Below are 19,193 nucleotides of genomic sequence, written 5' to 3'. Positions count from 1 at the left end.
TTCGAGGAAGAAATATTTAAAATTCCAGTGTATTCTTCTTTAGTACTGTCTGATCCACCATCTGATGAATTCAGGCTAAAGTGATGTTTTCACATCTGTGAAAATTGCATTAGACTAAATTAGAGTAGATTTGACTAAATCAGTAAATAAGATTAAATTTGATTCGCGAACTATTTCCTATGTTATATAGGTGACATACACCAAAGTAGACAAACGTTTCTTTGAGTGGCCCTGATTAAATGAATACATTATATGTTGTACTACTTCAACACAATTTTTTTCTCTGAGATAAACGTTTTGTACTTTAAAGAAATGTCAAAGCACTGGTTATTACAATGTAAATCTTCCACCAAGTATGCAAACAAGACTGCAAATTACATCTTCCTTTTAACTTAACTGAACTTGGCCCACGAGGAGCTAGGGCCAAGTTCAGTTAAGTTTCCTTTTAGACCTTATTTCAAGTAGTCTAAAAAAAACAACTTTAAAAATGTTTGCCCATTAATAAATCATTTCCAATGATGCCACAAATGAAAACACTATTTGCATATATCAGATAAACATTTTACCTTAAAATGTTCAATTTCTCTGCCGAGTCTTTCAAATAATTAATGCTACTCGATTACAAACGAGCTTATACTGTGTATTGTAAATAAAGTGCCAATGATGTAAACAGTGCTGTGTGACTACAACATCGCGATTCTGTGCCGAAGTTTTTGAGAGAAACTAAGGTAATTACTCGCTCCAATTACACCGACCTTCGGGTTGACTATTTATTGTGTTAGCGGTTTCCTTATATTCCACCAACTTCAAATTAAGGAGTTTGAGCAATAGTCGATTTCTATTGGTCGTCGCTCCTACACTTTCCATTGGCGGTAACAATCGTTTTAGCGTTTTACTAAATATAATGTTCGGAATTTTCAGGTGTTTTAAAGAATATGAAAACACTTTTTAAAGTTTAAACCTTTTATTCTTGTAGTGATTTCATATATATCGAACGCCGAAAACTCTTGCAACTCCATGAGGGAGGGATGAAAGCGATTCTGTTTTGTCACGTATGGTCAAATCTTTTTATAGGGAGCGCATCCAGGATCCAGTTTGAATTGTCCGAATTATTAGTATGGAATTTTTTGAAATCCCCTCTTGGGATGGCGACTGTCAGACGAATAAACTGTCAGTTGAACTGTTTCGCTCTCTTAAGGCAAGTGCTTATGGTTAAATCATCATTTGTGACGACTTTGTATGTCATGTGTCCTATTGTATCATCGAATTCATTTAGGTTGGAAACAACTAGGTAACTGTGTAAATACAATCAACTGTGAGCACTAATACCTGATTCTTTTAAGAAAAAGGCGTTTATGTTGTCAAATTTATTATCGAAATCGCTGAACGTGTTTCTGTCTGCAGTGTTGCTATTGGGGCTCATAGTCTAACACCAGATCATACAAATGTTTCGTTGATTATTCTGCTACTCACCTTTTTCATTGAACTGTCAGACCTGCCCACTTTTTCAAATTTGTTTTCTAGACCCCATAAATTTGTTTATTCCAGGTGCCGATGCTATCCGATAAAAAGGAGAGAAAAAAGCATGCGAAAGGTTCTGTGATATTTGAACAATCAAATAACCCATATTTCCGAAAAAAAGATAAGGTGCGCTTATTTTAGGTTTATTTATTTATTTTGTTTTACTGAGTGCCAATTGATCTACTGTTATTGCTTATTAAGATTTTCCAAAGTATTAAATCATCCACATTAGCTACCTTTGGTTAACTGAAAAGTAACATTGAGCGGACTGCTTAATGTACCTTGTCGAATTTACTGTTTTTGTTGAATTTACTTCATTCAACACAGATACTGCAATGGTGACTTAATTTTACTTGAATGTATTTTAAAGGATCTAACCGCAGCAAAGAAAAATAGAACATGTAACAGGGCCGATATTCTGCATCTTCGGGCTCAAAATACGAGTTCCAAAGAGGTGAAGAAATTTCAGCATTCGCCCCAATCGGTGGAAGAAGGTAAGATGACTTGCGTTCTTATTTAAATGATTAAGTGGACCAGAAGGTTAGTTTTTGGTAGCTGCTGGGAATTCCAAAAATGCTCTTTAAAAGTTTTCGAAACTTGGTTTATAGTGTCTTAAAATTTGGCCCGCACTGTTGGTATTTCTAGATACAGTAGCTAGTGAAAACAAACCTCGTGACAATTGTCACTTCGGAAACCGTGATAAAATCGAAGAGGCATTCACTTCATGTATTTTCTAACTCCACAGGAAAGTCCATTCTATCGTCAATACCCCCAGTCAAACGAAAGAAACAGAAGAAAAAGCAAAAGCTTGTTGGAATTGAAGGTGAAATTAAGAATGCTATATGTGGTAATAATCTTAAAACTTAAAAAGACAAACTCGATTTAAATTTAAACGTTAAAGTGTTGTGACATGGAAGGTAATAAAAGTGTTTTCACTCCTGCAGATAACCATGGGCACCAAAAGCTTACCAAGAAAATCTTAAAGGAACAACGTAATGATTGTTCTAATCATACAATTGATGACTTACCAAATAAGTCTTTAGTAAATCAAAACTGTGACCATAGCAATGATAAATTTCTTTTGCATCTTAAAAAAAAGCATGAAAATATACAAATTCCAAATGAAAAAATTAAGACAAAAGACCCTTCTGATCTTCTTCAAAGTCCAAAAGGTGAAAAGAGAAAACATTTACATTATTCTGAGCATCACAATAGACATAACGCATTAGATGGTGAAAAGAATAAAAAATTAAAACAGGATAAAAAGAAAGATACTGGGAATATCTGCAGAAATGCTGGTGGCTTAATTAAAAGAACAGTACCCCACTCGTCAGGAGTGCCAAGTGTGTCTTTGGTTAAGAAACGAAAGCATTCTGGTAATAGTGAAACCAGTGGCCAAAAAGTGAAAAAAATAAGACAAGATGGTGGCAATCAATCAGATTTTGATAGCCTTTTAAATGATACAACCTCATCGAATACCAAAGTGATGCTATCTCAGGTGGGTGAACTTCATCCTGTCGCTGGAGTGTTCAAGGAGAGTCTCACACAGAGGAGCGACCCTCTGACTGGGCCGAAGAAAAAGCTCACCCTGCGAGAGAAAATGATGGAGAAACTTCGTGGGTCACGGTTCAGGTAAGTTTGATCGCTTAAGAACTGGATTTTTTCAGAGAACATACCTTGAACATATTTTAAGTGATACATTTATAGTTTACTAAGAAATTTCATTTACCAGAATACTTGCCGAATACGTCCTGATAAAAATTTGGCTTGATCAGTGGAGTGATTTTTGTATGGAATGGTAACATGCAGTTTTCAAATCATTTGAATGAGTCCCTATAGATTTCTCATGAATGAATTTCGATAATGGCATTTCACTCTAATATTTATGTCCATCAACTTATTTTTTTCAGGTTTTTGAATGAACAGATTTACACTTCTAAAAGTGAAGAAACTGGAAAATATTTCCAGATGGATCCAGAATCTTTTGAGGCATATCATGAAGGCTATAAGCAGCAACTACTGCTGTGGCCTGTCAAGCCAGTTGATATAATAATCAAGCAGTTAAAAAAAAAGTAAGCTACACAATATTATTCTGTAGCAAGTTAATCAGTCGGTGTCTATATTTATTTTTAATTAATATTTTCTTTTGTATATATTGAATATTTACTTATAAGCTTGCAAAGTGCAACAAATATTCTTCTTTTAATAGCGTCTGTTTTCTTGATTGAACTGAAAATTGTATGAACTGCATCATAACTGGTCATCCCTGAAAAGCTTTGTAAATGTTATGATGCACTTTATACACTTTTCAGAATATACACTCCAATAATATTACTATTAAAAGAATGATATTTGTTATTGAGAAATCTTCCATGGCAAAAACGTCAACTGCTCGTCAACATAGCATTCCAGGCATATTGCACATACCTATATCCCAAGATCACAAAGATATGTTAGTCTGCCCTCAGAAGATTACTAAAAGAAATATTCTTCTTGGGTGTATGGAATACCTGGAAAATTGTGGTGGGAATGTGAAAATTATATAATTGAGCCCCTAACCTATTTAATAATAAAGAGAAAACAGCATCAATGAAGATAGCTCAGGTCCAGGCACACTCAACGGTAAGTTAGAAAGGGCATTTAGGGAAATCAAATAAGGCCGTGGAGGTAGATCACATCCTCGCTGAACTTCCTAAAGGTTTAGGAAAATGTGGAGAAAGAGTCTTCCTGGACTAATTTGTAGCATTTCTGAGAAGGGAATCTGGTCAGAAGGCTTTGTGAGATTGGTCTTAGTTCCTATTCTGAAAAAGGTAATGCCTAAATCATGCGAGGACTACAGAACAATATGTTTGATTTCGCATACCACCAAAGCGTTTCTCAGGATCATCAAAAAATGGTTGGAGAGCTGGGAAAATGACTGCTTAGGGGATGATCAGTTTGGGTATAGGAAGGGGAGAGGCACGCGTGATGCCATGGAGATCACTAATCGTGAGGATTATAGAATAAAATCAGGATATATTTGCCTGTTTCGTAGATTTAGAAAAGGATTTCGGTAGAGTGAATTGGGAAAAATTAATGAGTGTATTGCAGAAAATATGAATTGATTTTTGGAATAAGAGGCTAATCCGCAACCTGTACCTGTCTCAGACTGCTCTGGTGTGAGTGGGGAACGGAGAGTCCGAATGGGCAGTGTTGGGAAGAGGTGTAAGACAGGGTTGCCCATTATCACCGTTACTGTTCAACGTATGTATGTGGAGGAAATGACTAAAGAGGTAAGTGAAAAACTTGAGGTAAGAATGAAAGTCAGTGGGGAATTCATAAAATCAGTTAGTTAAGCTGATGACCAGGATTTAGTTTATCAGTCAGCCAAGGGGTTACAAGAATTGCTGAATGAATTGTAAATTCAGGGCATTGTATATCAGATGAGAATAAGGATAGATAAAACAAAGGCTGTGCAGTTCTCCAGAGAGAGATAGGCCAAGTTAAACATTAAAATAGGAGGGCAAAAACTAGGGCAGGTGGACCAGTTTGCATATCTCAGAAGTGTTTTGGATGGTTTGGAGGTAAAGAAAAGAATTGCACTAGGCAAAGAGGCTTTCACAAGGAGGAGGGAGTGATGACAGGAAGGTTGAGTAAGAATGTTAAGAAAAGACTTCAAAACTTTGATATGGAGTGTAGTCATGTATGGTGTGGAAACACGGTCATTGAAGCAGAATGATAGGCGTAGACTGGAGGCTTTTGAAGTGTGTTTGGAGGAGGAAAGAGAAGGTGGAGTGGACGGAAAGGAAAAAAATGGTATGCTTGGTGTGGTGGGGGAGGAGAGGGCATTGTTGGGGGAAATCATCAGGAGATAGGAGAAATGGATGAAAAGTATATTAATTGGCTGGGTGATGTAATTTGAAATGGAAAGAGGAACTTTTGCTAATTGATGCTTAAAAAGGAATGCTGATTGATGTTGTGAAACCATGGTTTGACTGAAATATTTAATTCCTCAAAAACTCCTAAACCTCTTCGCCAAATACAGATATGTATGTCATTGTGCAACTTGGTAATCCCTGTCCAAATACGACATACATGAATTGAAGAGTTTTCTTAGGAAAGCCTTAGTTCTGCTGTCCGGATCTTCCCCCTCCTGGATAACTCTAGTTTTAATTCCATTATTGAAGAAGGAACTGACTGGAAGGTGAACTTTACTCCAGCAATAATGCAGTCCTGGTGGACAAGCAGAATTTCCTCTGCATGCTAAGTGTACCTTTCTTTTCAGAAGCTTTTAAGAAGTTGGGCGAACCTGAATTTTTTGAATTTGGAAGAAACTTGTTTATTGAGCACCCCTCATACAATAGCATGTTGCACTTTGTTATTGTTGTCAGTGACATGCATTATAAATTTAGAAATGGTAAGCTACCCTTATATTAATGGAGTCATCACACCCTCTGAGGAATTGTATTCCAAAGAAATGCTAATTGTTATGTCATTGATTCGTCATCATTTAGCCATAATTTCCCACACTATGCTGAGCCACCGATTCACATTCATTGCTAGCATTAAAAGTAAATTTTGTTTGTTTCCTTGCCTTCTTCTTAGATTTGAGTCATGGATTTTCATCAGAATTTTGAGATGTGATACTTAAAATGGTCCGTTGCCCTTTGTTCAGTTAACTTTCGTATTTTATTTTCATTTTTTGGTCATCAAAATAAAGTCACTATGTGAATATATTGTGTCATTTTTCTATTCTTAGGATTTGCTCTACATGCACATTATATTTGTTGAGATATTATCTGTTGTCTGGCACTAAAAGCTGTTTGGTTTACTTGTGTCTCAATCTGCTGTGCAACATCCGTATCCTCATGTGTTCGTTTCAAAAGTTTTATCTTTTTTCTTACCCCACTCTCCACTGTGGAATATATTTGCTACAGGTTGTGATTCTGGGTGCAAGAGAAAGCAAAATGAGCATTTATGCACTTCCAACAGTCAATGAAACAACTTTTATAATCATTGACATCACCACAATACTTTTACATGCATTAAAGAAAATATATGATTGTCAGCAATGCAGCCAATATATAACATGTATTAAGGTATAATATTACCAACACCTCGTTTCTATATATAATCTGTAATCAAATTCTCACCAAACAAAATTTCACTTCCCTTTTTTTCATCAGTAAATTTCCACATTCATCACACAAAGAGGGGATTGTTTAGAAGGTCTACCACTTCTTATTTGATCTTATTTACTCAAAAACACTATCTACACATTGCACCAATTGCTTGTTGTAATGATATACTACATATACGGGCTTCTATCAGACATGGCCGTTAATTCAGAAATATGCATTGCTACCATGTTGGATCCAAATATTTTTTGTGGCTTTGATGCAAACCTTTCTTGTCTGAACTCTTGCAAGAAATCCCTCAGCCATATAAACTCTGTGCCACATTCAAACATAGCTATTTATGTGTTCAGCATGACTAGATGATGTAGCCAACCATTTTTACTTTCTACTCTGCCAACAAGCTGCAACCCCTACTGATGCAAAACATACCCTGAAAAAGATTTGCATCAACCTTATTGTTTACCCTATCTGTGAATGATTTCACTGGTTCACAATTTTTTCAGAAATTTAGACAATAGTACTTGGTACTTTTCAAATGTTGATAAATGTTTCATGTTTCACCAAACTGAGTCTGCACAAAATTGACTTACCAAAATTGACGATCCATACTGCATTTGTTATGCCCTGGTTGTCCCTCCCACGTACAATATGCTTCCAAAAGCCTTCATAATGTGACAACATTTTTCATATTTGCTACACTCATCATTCATGCATCCTACCTCAAATTGAGCACTAAAACCTTGAAAAGTAGCATAACTATTCCCCCAACTCTTCTTCAGTAAAATATTTCTGGTCAATCACAAGTTTCCCCTTATGTAGTATTATATCAATGTCCATGGACAAAAAAATTGATACATCTCCCAAATCACACACTACCCCAACCCTAACTACTTTAAGATGGACCTCTTTAATGTAGTTGGAGCGTATTTGAATCTCCCACTCGTTTGGAATAGCTATATGGGCTGCCATTAGACCCCTCAAAGTCTTCCTTTGCACAGCCGGACTAAAAATTTCGAAATAATACACCCCCTAGTTTTGTCTGACCACTTATGCCGCCAACCTAGCCTTAAACCTTACTATTTCCTCCTTCATGTTCTTAAAATAAGCACACCCAATCACTCCCAATCATGTTTGAGTCCTCGCCCCCCTCCCCCAGATGTCTCAACCCCTAATATTCTGCATCTCGCCTGACATTTTGAATCTCTACTCTGCACTTAGGGTCCCCTGTGAGTGCCTCTCTAGTGTCTCTTTGCACCACAACATCTCTTAACTGATGAAAGGTGCCTATAATTTGCACCCTGCCTTGGGTACCCCTTCCTTCGCGGATCTCCTTGGTGGGACTGGTACCTCACTTCCCTAGCATCTGGTTCCATCCATAAAGGAAAGTTTGCCTCACCTCCCTCGGTGGTTGGTGGGGCATGTTAGCTGATGACCTGTAGGGCAAATTGAGCTCATGGGAACTGACCTGTCTGCTGCTGAGCCCCAACCCCCTTTTGATATCTCACAGGTGGTACCCCTTGATGCCCCCATCATACCCAAGTAACAGACGCTCCCAATATACCCTCCCGATGAACGTTTGGCGCCCATGCCTTGTACCCAAGTACTCTTAATGTCCTCCACATGCCTTCTGGAGCTCTCTCCTTAGCCATTCCTCCAGTGGTGTGCAGAAGTTCAGTGGTGTTGAAGGATGTCTGTTTCGCACACAGGAGGCTGTCTGAAGGGTATCTGCCCGAATTGGAGGAGGCACCCCTGCCTCCATAATCATGCACCTCACCACATTGCATGGAGTGAGGTTCAGTTGCTCAGCTGGCACATTCTGCGGCAGTGTATCAATCATTGACTTCCAGTCCAAAATTCCATTTTCACCAAATATATTTGAAAGTGGTAGCCCACTTATTCTCTTCCGTGACCTGTTAGGAACTCATTAATCTTCTACCCTTGACACACATCAGATCTTAAACACTGAAAAGGCATCAATTCTGTATAACCACTGGTGACGTACAACTTGATTCTTCATTAATGTACAGGGTGCGGCAACGGAACTTCCTTTTTTGGAAGCGTTCTTTGTTTGAAAAAAAGGAAGTTATGTAGCCCTGCCCTGTAGATGGTGATTAACCACTTGTGTTCCATGGAACCGATAATGTGGGAATGGATCCTGTTCAGCACTTCTGGTGCCTTTTCTCTCACCCAATGAGAATTTATCCTGCTTCATCTTCCCTTGGATGCGTGGTATGCCCTTTATTCTACCCTATTATTTCTTCCCTTAGGCAGTCCCTGTATTACCCATAATTTTGGCAAACCTTCCTAATGCCAGGTCAAGGAGGATACCTTATTCTGTATTCTATTCTGTTTTTATGTCAATAGTTGTTACTCCATCTGCAGTCAAGATAAAAGGTCTGGCCGGAAAGGATCATCCAGTCGTGCAATATTGTGAGAAAAATAGCCCACCTAGAACAAAGAGGAGACCTTAGTCCCCTTTGAAGTACTCCCCTTGGGGCCTCACACATTTATCCCAATGTCTCTTTCACTTTTCCAAACAATCGGCAAAGTCCTATTTTGGAATGGTCATCAGCTGCCTCATGGCATTCTCCTTTATCTCATCAACCTACTCTTGGGAAGCTTGGCCTCTTGTTTCAGGGTCAGAGCCATAGACCCATGTCTCATCTCCTGATAGGACGTTTTTAGCAAACCTTGGTCGTGTTTTTTGGCTTGGAGCGAGTCCCCTGCAAGTGCAGCACAAAATTCTTGACGTTGACAAGATAAAGGAGAATTCAATGAGGCAGATGATGACCATTCTGAAAAAGGACTTGGCTGATTGTTTTAGAAAGTGGAAGAGACGCTGGGATATGTGTGTGAAGTCCCAAGGGGATTGCTTTGAAGGGGACTTAAGACTCATTGTCCTTGGGAGGCTATTTTTCTCAAAATACTGCATCGCTGGAGCCTTTCCAGACATACCTCTTGTAATATATTTCCAACACTCTGTGTGCCTGAAACAAAATCTCTCATAAAAATCCTTTATTTCCCTGAGAGGCTTCAATCTTCAGCACTTTCTCTTCAATCTCTCCCTGTGGAAATTAAATTGACCTGTTAATCAGGTACATACATGACCTCCAAGGGCATGATGTCTTTCGCCCACATTTACCTGGCATTTGTGGTGAATTTCTCTCTTTTCTGCCAAACTGGAGAGGGGTTCCATCTCCCCATTTGACTTTGCGATCAAATCTCTGCAAATCATCATCGTATGGTTGGGCGCAGTGCAATCAAGTAGCCACGCTCCTTCATTTTTCAAAATGTTTCTTCTCACTCATAAAGATACATACTCTGCGATGACCACTGAGCCTGGCACTCTCTTTGGTTCTTGCTTCTATACCTGCTGCGACTTGCTGAAATACAGGTATAATGTTGTAACTGGTACCTGTATAATGTTTTGCTTTGTATGCATAACACCAAAACCTTTTGTGCTGTGGAGGCCCACCTCTAAATTACCTTAATTTCTCTCTGCCATTACCACCTTGTCCATCTTGGTACCTAACAGCATTCATTATGGCTTGATTAGGTTGTTTATCCCGCGTTATTTTTAATGTGTGAGAAATAATTTCATTAAGTCTGTCCTGTTTCTCTTCCTCTTCAAGTAAATCCTGTTTAAGGATCATCAATTCCAATGTTGAGCCATTAAAGTCTCAATAGTAATTTCATCTTTTTCCATTGGAAGACATTTGATGCATATGGCTACCAACAGTGTATCACTAAAACCCATATCATTCTTAATTTAAAGTCTTTTCATATTCATAATTTTATTACAATACTTCCATACAGTTAAATGTTGTTTTTCTCAGACACTCCAGCTACCTTAATTTCAATGTGGCACCATACAGAGTTCTCCTGAAACCCACTGTCCAATGTGTCTCATGCCTCCTCCACATTATCAAAATCCATTTTGTCATTCAAAAGTTTATCACTAATGCTTCTTAATGAGGGCCACAGCAAAATGATACGATTTCACCCATTGCGTAACCTTGGTCTGCAGTAGTATGATGGTAACGGCAACATCCTCACAGTCAATATTCACCTCCCAGCAGTGCCTTAAAAACATTTCTGCACTAATTTTTCACCACACTCTTGCCTCCCATCCATTACAATTCCTCCTGGTGGGCATGTTGAATGCTGCATATTCTCCCCTCTCTTCTTCCCCCGTGCAGTCACCATCTTAACCTGTTGAGCTCGCACTTTGGCTAAATGCTCCCCCAACATTGAAGTTTCATTGCACCACAGCAGTAGTGATTGTTTTTAGGGGAGGCGGCCGATAGCTGAGGTCGTTAGCACCATTAGGGATGGATGGGAAAGGAGGGAGGGTGGAGAGAAACCTGGCATCAGCCTACTCTTAAAGGAAGGCCCCAATGGGTCCACAGTTTAAACTCCCATCCAATGGATGGTATAATCACTTAAAAGTTCTCTTCACAAGTCACCTCAAGTAGGGATCGGGATACCACTGAAAAATATCTGCTGTCTCCAGGATTCAAACCTGGGCCCTCTTGGTGGGAAGCCAGTGTGTTAGCACCATCTTGAAAATATTCATTATTTTTATGTCCACAGTTCTGTCAACTCCATCCCATGTCAATATCCCCTAATGTTACATGGTTCCATCAATACGAGTCACAGCTGAAATGAGTACACTGTAGTCGTAGCTTTAAAATGGTCATTGAAAATATTTGTACACTTGGTATAAAATGTTTAGGAATCACTGAAGACCCTCTTGGCATATATTTATATTGTCTCTCTATATATTTATATCGTAAGTTATCTGGTAGTAAGCATTCAGAATGGTCATCCCAGGCTTATTAAAACCATGAATATTGAATCGGTGAACTAATAATGAATATAAAGGTTGCAGGGTAGTACCTTGATCCATATGCTCTAAATGGCGCACCTGCTGCAAAATTCAAATGTTTGTTCAAAGAATTGTGGGAGATGCTGCAACAGTAACCTTAAATGGAGTCATCAACTGATATGCATTAAAATTCAGAAATTATAAAGTGTAAAAATCATTCACCTTGACGTGATTGATTTTTACGCTTTGAAATTTATGGATTCAATTGTTAGTATTTTGGGGCTAGTGATAAAGTAATCCACAATATGTAATGGTCAATTAATTTGCATGGAGTTCTAAGGTAAAACCAGGGATGTTTTTAATCTATATATTTTGACAAATTCAAAGTAAATGTGGAAACTCCAGTAACATTAACCTTAGCTGAGTCACCCAATTCGTTTTATGAAAGTCAGGCACATGCATGCCAGAATTTCATGGTACGAATCATTCCTGTTACTGGGCTTTGAGTGTGGATTCCATAATAGCTAGCTGAGTGCTTTTGTAAGTTGAGCTACGAAATCGTCTAATGCTGTGAAGAGAAATTTACCCTTTGAAAGGCAGCGCGCCTCTTAATTAACGTTATTGGTGAAAGCACTTGGCGGGAAATCTAGGGATCCGGGTTAAAATTGTAGTCGAGGTGCATGATTTGCTCTATGTAATTGCCATATATATTTTGGCATGATTCATTGTGAGATTTTCATTGTTCATGACACTTGATTTCAGAGTGTAATGTGAAATTTCCCAAATTTTGGATAGTACCAATCTTACAATGGAATTTCAAAATGTTTGAAAAGTACTAAAAAATGGTGGAATCACGATCAGGGTCTCATTCTTTTTTAGGTAGAAGATCTAAATTTGGGATATAGATTGATTTTTAGAGGATCTTAAAATAACAGGAAATGAAAAATAACCAGATATATTGGAAAGCCAATAGTAATATAATGGATGAATACATAGGCCAACCCTTATTCCTAAGCAAATGCACAAAACTCATAAAATTTAAACTAAGTCTCTTGATGGTGCCAATAAATTCCGTAAAATGGAGGAAGAAATAGGTAGCCACTGAAAGTGGCTAAGTAATGACACTTAAATTTGTATATTGGCATTTTGAATCAGTTATTGTAAGAATGTTTTCTTCCATTAGTACCATGATAAAATGGGTTTTGGAACTTTTTTAATGATCGCTGTTGAAAAATAATATTTTTTGCATTCATTTTCAGGCCTGTTAACTACATAATTGCTGACTTTGGATGTGGGGATGCACAGATTGCACAGTCGTTGCCAAACCGGGTTTATTCATTTGACCATGTTGCATTGAATGAGCATGTTACTGTTTGTGATATGGTGCATACTCCTCTTTCTAATGGGAGTGTTGATGTTACGGTGTTTTGTTTGTCATTAATGGGGAGCAATTTGTCTGACTATATCATTGAAGCTAATAGAGTGCTTAAAATAGGGTAAGTCTGTTTTTGTGTGTACAATGCATGTTATAGTTCCAATTCATGCACACAGATAACAATGCACTGTGTATAATGTAGTATATGTGTGTGTGTGTACAATATAATATATGCGTAAATATTTATTTGCAGAGGGATCCTAAAAATTGCTGAGGTCGAAAGTCGTTTTGACAACATTGAAAGCTTCATTAAAGTCATTTGTAAGTTCGGTTTTTTGTGCATAAGCCGAGACTTATCGAAAGACGTATTTTACCTCTTCGACTTCAAAAAGGAAAAAAATCTGAAAGAAGGAAAGAGTCTTCCCAGCATTGAGTTACGGCCTTGTTCTTACAAAAAAAGATAACTGCATTGTTTATATACTGTCTCGACGAATGAATTTGTAAATATGGTGTGAATTTTTTTAAAATAAAAATTTTCCGTGTACTGGCCACTTTTATTATGCATATGAAATTTCAAATTAGAGTTCTGCAATGAGAAACACCGCCAAAAATCGGTGTAAAAATGTATGTCCGTTGTCGCCGATGTTGAACTACCGCCATTTCTAATACGGCGCTCATTTTGGACGCCAGGCCAAACTTATCGATCATTCATGGACTGCAGCAGCACTGTCATAGTTTGTCGGTGGCTACCGTTTTGAGGTACAACGCAGATTGAAAATTTAGTGAAGTGTTGAATGTATTTCACTATATTAATTGGTAAAATTTGGATTTCCAATTCACGCTAGTTAAATATTTGTATTCTATGACCTCTAAGGACAAGGAATACGGAACAGGCGACGGCGAAGCCTCAAGGTATACTAATTAACCAGCAAGAAACGAAGTTAAAAGTCGTGTTTATTTTGGTGGAAAAGTAAATTAAATGAAATCACTAGGTTATCCTGACTCGTATTAGATTCGAAGGCGTTAATGAAGGGTTAGGCGATGATAAAGGTTTGTACCTGTTTTGCACGTCGTTCATATCTTTTTAAAGAGCACGTCCTGTATTAAAGTGAGCGTTGTAGTCTTCAGGATTATAAAAATGATTCTAATTGATAAATATTTATTTGTATTACAAAGTGGGAGTTTTAGTCTTTGATTCAGCGTGGATGATAAGACCGTTTTAGGTGCCTTTGTGCATTGAAACTTGAACGATCTACGAAATTGTCCCGGAGTCACTGTAGGCATTATTTGTTTGCATCTCTATACATAAACCATTTTTTGTGTAGACATTGTTTTTTATCGTTATTATTAGATGCGATGCTGGCATAGTACGATTTGCTTTTTACAGTAACTCTGAGACTACAGAGAATACGGTTCACAAAAGAACTTTATCATCGAAAGATATATTGTCTGAAGGTGAAACGATGAAAAGAGCTGCTGCAAAAAAACTGATCGAACGTTATTTCTTTCAACTAATTGATGGATGTGGCAATCCAAAATGTGACAATGAGCATTGTGCTTCTAGTGGTAAAGTAAGTAACATTTGTGTGTCCTGCAATGTTTCTTCATGTAACTGTGTCTTGAATGTATCAGTATGTGTACCTAGATGGCCAGTGTCCTATTGACATTTATCCCCTTTGTTGTATTTTAGCAGTAACCTAATTTTAATGTGGCATTCTTAGCAAATTTTCACTCTTTAATATTCCACAGGCCAAGAAATTGACGAGAAATCAAGCAGCAGCGCAAGCAATACGTCTCTTTGCCCAAGAAGCCAGACTTTGTGATACTAAGCCAACGAAAGTTCCCAAGACCCAAGACAATGGTGCAAAAGGTGAGAATGATATATCCACAAGTGAAAATATCGCAAGAGATGAAGCATCCGGTGCTGTTGGTGCACCTTCAGGTGACAGTGTTGAGCATCAACTGTTGCCAAACAAAGTTGCCAGTCATTCTGTTGCAGACGCTACACAAGGCGGCCCCTTAAGTGAGTGGGAATTGCTAAAGTCCATTTTATAAATAGGTGGTAGCTACCCTACTATTGGCACACCCCCTGAATTTTCTAGTACGTCCATATTTTAGCATGAAGTATTTTCAGCTGCAATCAATGGCATTGGTTATTGAAATGCATTTCATTTAACATTATCTAGAAGGCAATTGGTTAAAAAGTTCCCAATAATTTTATTTTCAGGGCCGTGCAGTAGCTGCATGAAAAGGGTAGTGGTACTGTCATTTATTGTATAATCACTTGTACTTTCAATTTACAATTTCAGGTAAGGATGTACCGTTTATAACCGAAGAAAAATTACTAGAAATACTAGAAACATGTAAACGGGAGTCCTCATATTCGTTGCTAATAAGAACTCTTGGTGAAGTTTATTCAAGTACTGATTCTTTAAACAAAAGTTTCATCAAGAAGGATCTAAATGTAGTCAATCCCCTAGATTCAATGCTAGAAAGGGCTCCTCTTGATTTAAAAAATATGAAGAAAGAAGATGTTCGCACGTTAGAAGGTGACATGGACAAAGAGATTGACAGCCAAGAAGTTGAGGAAGGTGGATCCAGCAGTAAGAAATTAGGAACTAACAATATATTGGACAAGGGTGATGACGTAAATGTTGACTTGGTGTCATTAAGGCGAGCTTATGAAGCGCTTTTTGAAGTACCAAGTTCAGTTTTTGAAAGCGCTTTGGTGAATGCTCTGACAACACTCACAATGGAGTTGGATGTGCGGTTGCTAGGGGATGCAGGAAGGGGCCCAGACTTCCTCAATGTGTTTGTGATAGTGGCAGAGCTCCCAGTCCTTGGAACGTCCGAATACCTTGAGGTGGCCCTCCCTAAACTGTGCCGTGCCGCTGCTCGCCTCCCAATCGTCGCCCAGGCCCGTCTTGCCAAAGTTTGGGCGCGCCATTGCAAGTCCAGAATCAAAACTCTCCTGCAGGTATCACAACTTGTCTCTTATTTTTTAAAATGTATATTCTCTCTTATTTGAATTGGAAAGCTCTTTGAAAGCCCTCAAAAATTGGTGTAAAGAGTAACTTGCTCAAAATCATTTTAATTTTTCATTAGAATTTTACTTGAAACATGTTACTCTTAAGGAAGACCAAAAGTTTTTGGTTTTACTTTTAAATTCATCATGCTGCATGTGTGGTGGGATGCGATTAACAAAAAAATTTTATTGCCCATTTACCAGTATACAACCTAAGGTTGTTTTGATAAGTGAGTGAGAAGCTCACCTGTCAATAATGCCTGCAGTGAACTTGGACCATTCAGGGTGTGGTATTCAATAATTCAAGTGGTATGTTGTTTACCCTGTGCCCTCCAAGTATTCTGGCTGGTTCTTGTGCCCTAAAAGTAATATGGGAAGCTTGCAGCTGTGTCCTAGTTTTGAGACTCAGACCATTCAGTCTGCATCCCAACTCTCGCCCACTCATCTTAAACCATTACCAGACTTCTATTACCCATTGCCATTACAACTGTCTAGGAATATTCCTAGGTACAGTGTAATGCTCAGAATGAGTTTTCTGCACTGAAATGCAATTCCATTTTCAAGTTTTATTAGCTGTAGTCTACAAGTTTACGGTAAGTTAGTAACTTTGCTGTACTTCCAAGCCCTAACTAGCATGACAAAAACTATCCTTAGATCCCAGACTAAATGTTTCAATGGCTTGTTCTTTAGCTCTCTGTACTTTTTACCTCCTCTTATTCCATCTCTGTAAACTCTCCATATCCTTGCACTGCTCTTTCCATAATGTTTCTTTTGCCTTATTTGCCACTAAGTTTGCCATTTGTTTATTGTTTTTGCTTGTAGCACTTATTTCTTCCTAACTATAGGTTAATGTAGTGTAAGCATTTGCTTTTAATTTTATATTTTATGTTTGTTTTATCTCAGCCCATAGCAGTCTTTAGATGAGCTGATTAAACAGCTCATTGGTAGACTATGATTTATCATGTCAGATATTCTGTGTAGTAGTGGATACATTAATGACACTCATTCTATTTCTGTGGCTATTTGTGTATGGAAGTATTTTAATGCAGAGATCTCATTTAGAAAGACTTGAGTTTCCGAGTTAAAATGAGTGCATTCCAAAATAAACAATGTGCCATGCTGCCTATTGGCTCGAAATGTAAGGACGTGGCAGCTGTGAAGTATTTATCGAATTGGCCGTAAAAATACCATCTGGAAAAAGAGAATCTAATAACCCCATGATCTTCCATGGTAATGAGCTTCCATTGAATTTCTTCTTCGTTGCCATCATTTACCACTTGAGTGAGAGTAGTTAATCCTCTGGTGTGCCCTAGGGATCTAATGTCCCGTGCCCTGGCCAATGATTTAGAATTCGTAGAAAGAAATATTTGATAAAATCAATGTTAATACGGTGTATGGACATGGTATAAGATAATTAATTCAAAAGTGTATCAGATCTGGGTTTTCTTCAGGAGAAATGAACTGCACAGTACCTATTTAAAATATTAATACTAAATTTTTCATTCTGGTCAGCTACACACTAACAAATAACTAATTAAGAAAGCAATATACAAGGCATTAGTATTATAATAATAGTGGTACTCAGCAAAAATTACACTACAGTGCACAGCCTTTATGTCAATGTTTCTGTGTGATAATGTGGTCAAGATATTTTTCAATTGAATAGGTAACTTTATTTGCGAGATATTTCTTGGCTTCTTGTAAAAATTCTTGTTGGTTTTTAAAGCTTTTTTATGATGCGGCATTTACATTATATAATTTGCTTTTTCTATGCTGTGAGGTCACCGTATAGTAATAATAATATTCCTTCTTCCCATGTCAACATTTTAAGAAGTCTAAAAAAGCGCAAATATATGTTGGTACGTATGCAATACATAAAATATGCATTGGTCACTGCAATATGGTATTATTAAGATACTGATGAAATTTTATTTGTAGGAATTTTTTCCAAATTAGATTTCAAGGAAGTGATTCCGTTGAGAGTTAATTAAAAGGTCCCAAACCCATCTCTTTTGGTCGATTGGCAGTCTTTTTCAGATTAATTGAGAAGAAGTGCCAGCCATTTTTCCTTTGTGTTGAGTAATTATGGATAGCATGATTGTTAGAGAATGAATTACTGTGTTCCCATATTAGAACTGCTGTAAACATTCATATGATTGCGGGGTAAGGATGAACGCTTGATAAAGCAAGGGTGGACAAGGTGAGCGAGGAGATTTTCTGTAAGAATTCAACAGCTCTTTTTTGTGCCTCGAAAATTCGTAGCGTATGTGCCGAATCATTGCTGAAAGTGTTACTATAAGTGAGTTGTGGATAAAAGTAACTGAAGTACATAGTATTTATATATCCTGATTTATTGTTTACCTTAAACTTCTGTGCATAAGGCAAAGTGTACAGAGTCTACTGGTTCAGCAATGGTCATATATCTGCCAGTCAAAATTAGCATCTAAAAAGAAACCGAGGGAAGTTTTATGCTGAATCTGTATGATAAAATGTTTCTTTAGCTGATGTAATATACTATTGAATTTTAATTTAGGTGAAAAATGTATCTTTAGTAATATTTCTGCATTAATTTCAATGGGGTTATCTGCAGAGCTTGTTTACTGTTAAAGACCAAGTTGTTTAAGGATTTACTGACTAGCAGTAAGTTATTGTCATAGTTTAAATAATCATTTGAAGGCCATTGACAGAGCTAAGTTTATTAGGCAGGTCATTTAGGTATGCAAAGTGATTCAATCCAGTCAAGTGCTGGTTCCCATATCTGTCAAGTGACTTGAGTAAGATTTTATGATCAACATAATAAAAAGCGTTTGAGAATCCTTAAGTTGTCCCACTGTCTCCATTCCACGAGCAAGTGATGTTGATAAGTAATTCGTGGCAATGTATAAGGCTGATTTAGTAGATATGTTGGCCATAAAATCATGTTGGAATATTGTTTCCATCAAGAAGGTGCCAGCAAAATGGCCAGAGAAACCGTTGTCACCAAGAGATGCCCCAGCACGCAGGAATGCCCGAGAGCCTTAATAGTTGAAGAAAGTTAAAATAGTTTTAAGCAGGTGGAAGAGTTAGTATCTAGTGCAAATTGAGTAGCTTAAGGCGTGATGTGGTGGAAGTCGAACATAATGAATACACAGCCTATATTCACTCAGACTCGGAATGACAAAACACATCTTGCCAGCTCATTACACCTTTCTAACCAAATAAGGGCTCAAATAAATAGAGTAATTAATCTCCCTGATTATTGAATATATTTATACATCAAAAGAAAGCACTCCACATCATTTTGAACTTAGGAAAACATATGCCATACATACCACTTCTTTGATTAAT

At 37.6% G+C, this 19,193-nt stretch overlaps 2 protein-coding genes across 8 annotated transcripts in view; both read left to right on the top strand.

The window, feature by feature from the left end:
• Window positions 1-1,083: 1,083 nt before the first annotated feature.
• LOC139688539 (uncharacterized) lies at window positions 1,084-13,375 on the top strand. 2 transcript variants are annotated; one of them, XM_071586072.1, is made up of 8 exons: window positions 1,084-1,198; window positions 1,549-1,647; window positions 1,892-2,015; window positions 2,267-2,344; window positions 2,466-3,153; window positions 3,432-3,593; window positions 12,726-12,962; window positions 13,095-13,375. In XM_071586072.1, exons 1-8 carry the CDS (start codon window positions 1,118-1,120, stop codon window positions 13,303-13,305), a joined length of 1,680 nt encoding a protein of 559 aa, XP_071442173.1. In that variant the 5' UTR covers window positions 1,084-1,117; the 3' UTR covers window positions 13,306-13,375. The 2 variants fall into 2 exon arrangements, with proteins under 2 accessions (XP_071442173.1, XP_071442172.1); XM_071586071.1 differs by having other exon boundaries at window positions 2,267-2,368.
• A 194-nt stretch (window positions 13,376-13,569) lies between these two features.
• Window positions 13,570-19,193, top strand: part of Ube3a (ubiquitin protein ligase E3A) — a 37,446-nt gene continuing 31,822 nt past the window's right edge. Inside the window, exons 1-4 of one of the 6 annotated variants that reach the window (XM_071586033.1) lie at window positions 13,570-13,753; window positions 14,229-14,412; window positions 14,591-14,864; window positions 15,151-15,818. In XM_071586033.1, the coding sequence (XP_071442134.1) occupies window positions 13,704-13,753; window positions 14,229-14,412; window positions 14,591-14,864; window positions 15,151-15,818 (1,176 nt within the window). In that variant the 5' untranslated portion in view covers window positions 13,570-13,703. Of the gene's footprint in view, window positions 14,413-14,590; window positions 14,865-15,150; window positions 15,819-19,193 lie in introns of all 6 variants that reach the window. The other 5 variants (XM_071586038.1, XM_071586037.1, XM_071586034.1 and 2 more) reach the window with 5 other exon arrangements.

This window comes from Hetaerina americana, unplaced genomic scaffold, assembly GCF_022747635.1.
Source record: "Hetaerina americana unplaced genomic scaffold, ioHetAmer1.1.p SCAF_20, whole genome shotgun sequence".
Taxonomy (NCBI): Eukaryota; Metazoa; Arthropoda; class Insecta; order Odonata; family Calopterygidae; genus Hetaerina; species Hetaerina americana.
This window is presented reverse-complemented; position numbering and strand designations above follow the sequence as displayed.

What these genes read in the sequence shown, in the direction of transcription:
- LOC139688539 (XM_071586071.1), top strand. Translation starts at nt 1,118, where the DNA reads ATGGAATTTTTTGAAATCCCCTCTTGGGATGGCGACTGTCAGACGAAT. An exon ending in AACTGTTTCGCTCTCTTAAG is followed by an intron (nt 1,199 to 1,548) that starts GCAAGTGCTTAT and finishes TGTTTATTCCAG; the next exon opens with GTGCCGATGCTATCCGATAA. An exon ending in GCCCCAATCGGTGGAAGAAG is followed by an intron (nt 2,016 to 2,266) that starts GTAAGATGACTT and finishes CTAACTCCACAG; the next exon opens with GAAAGTCCATTCTATCGTCA.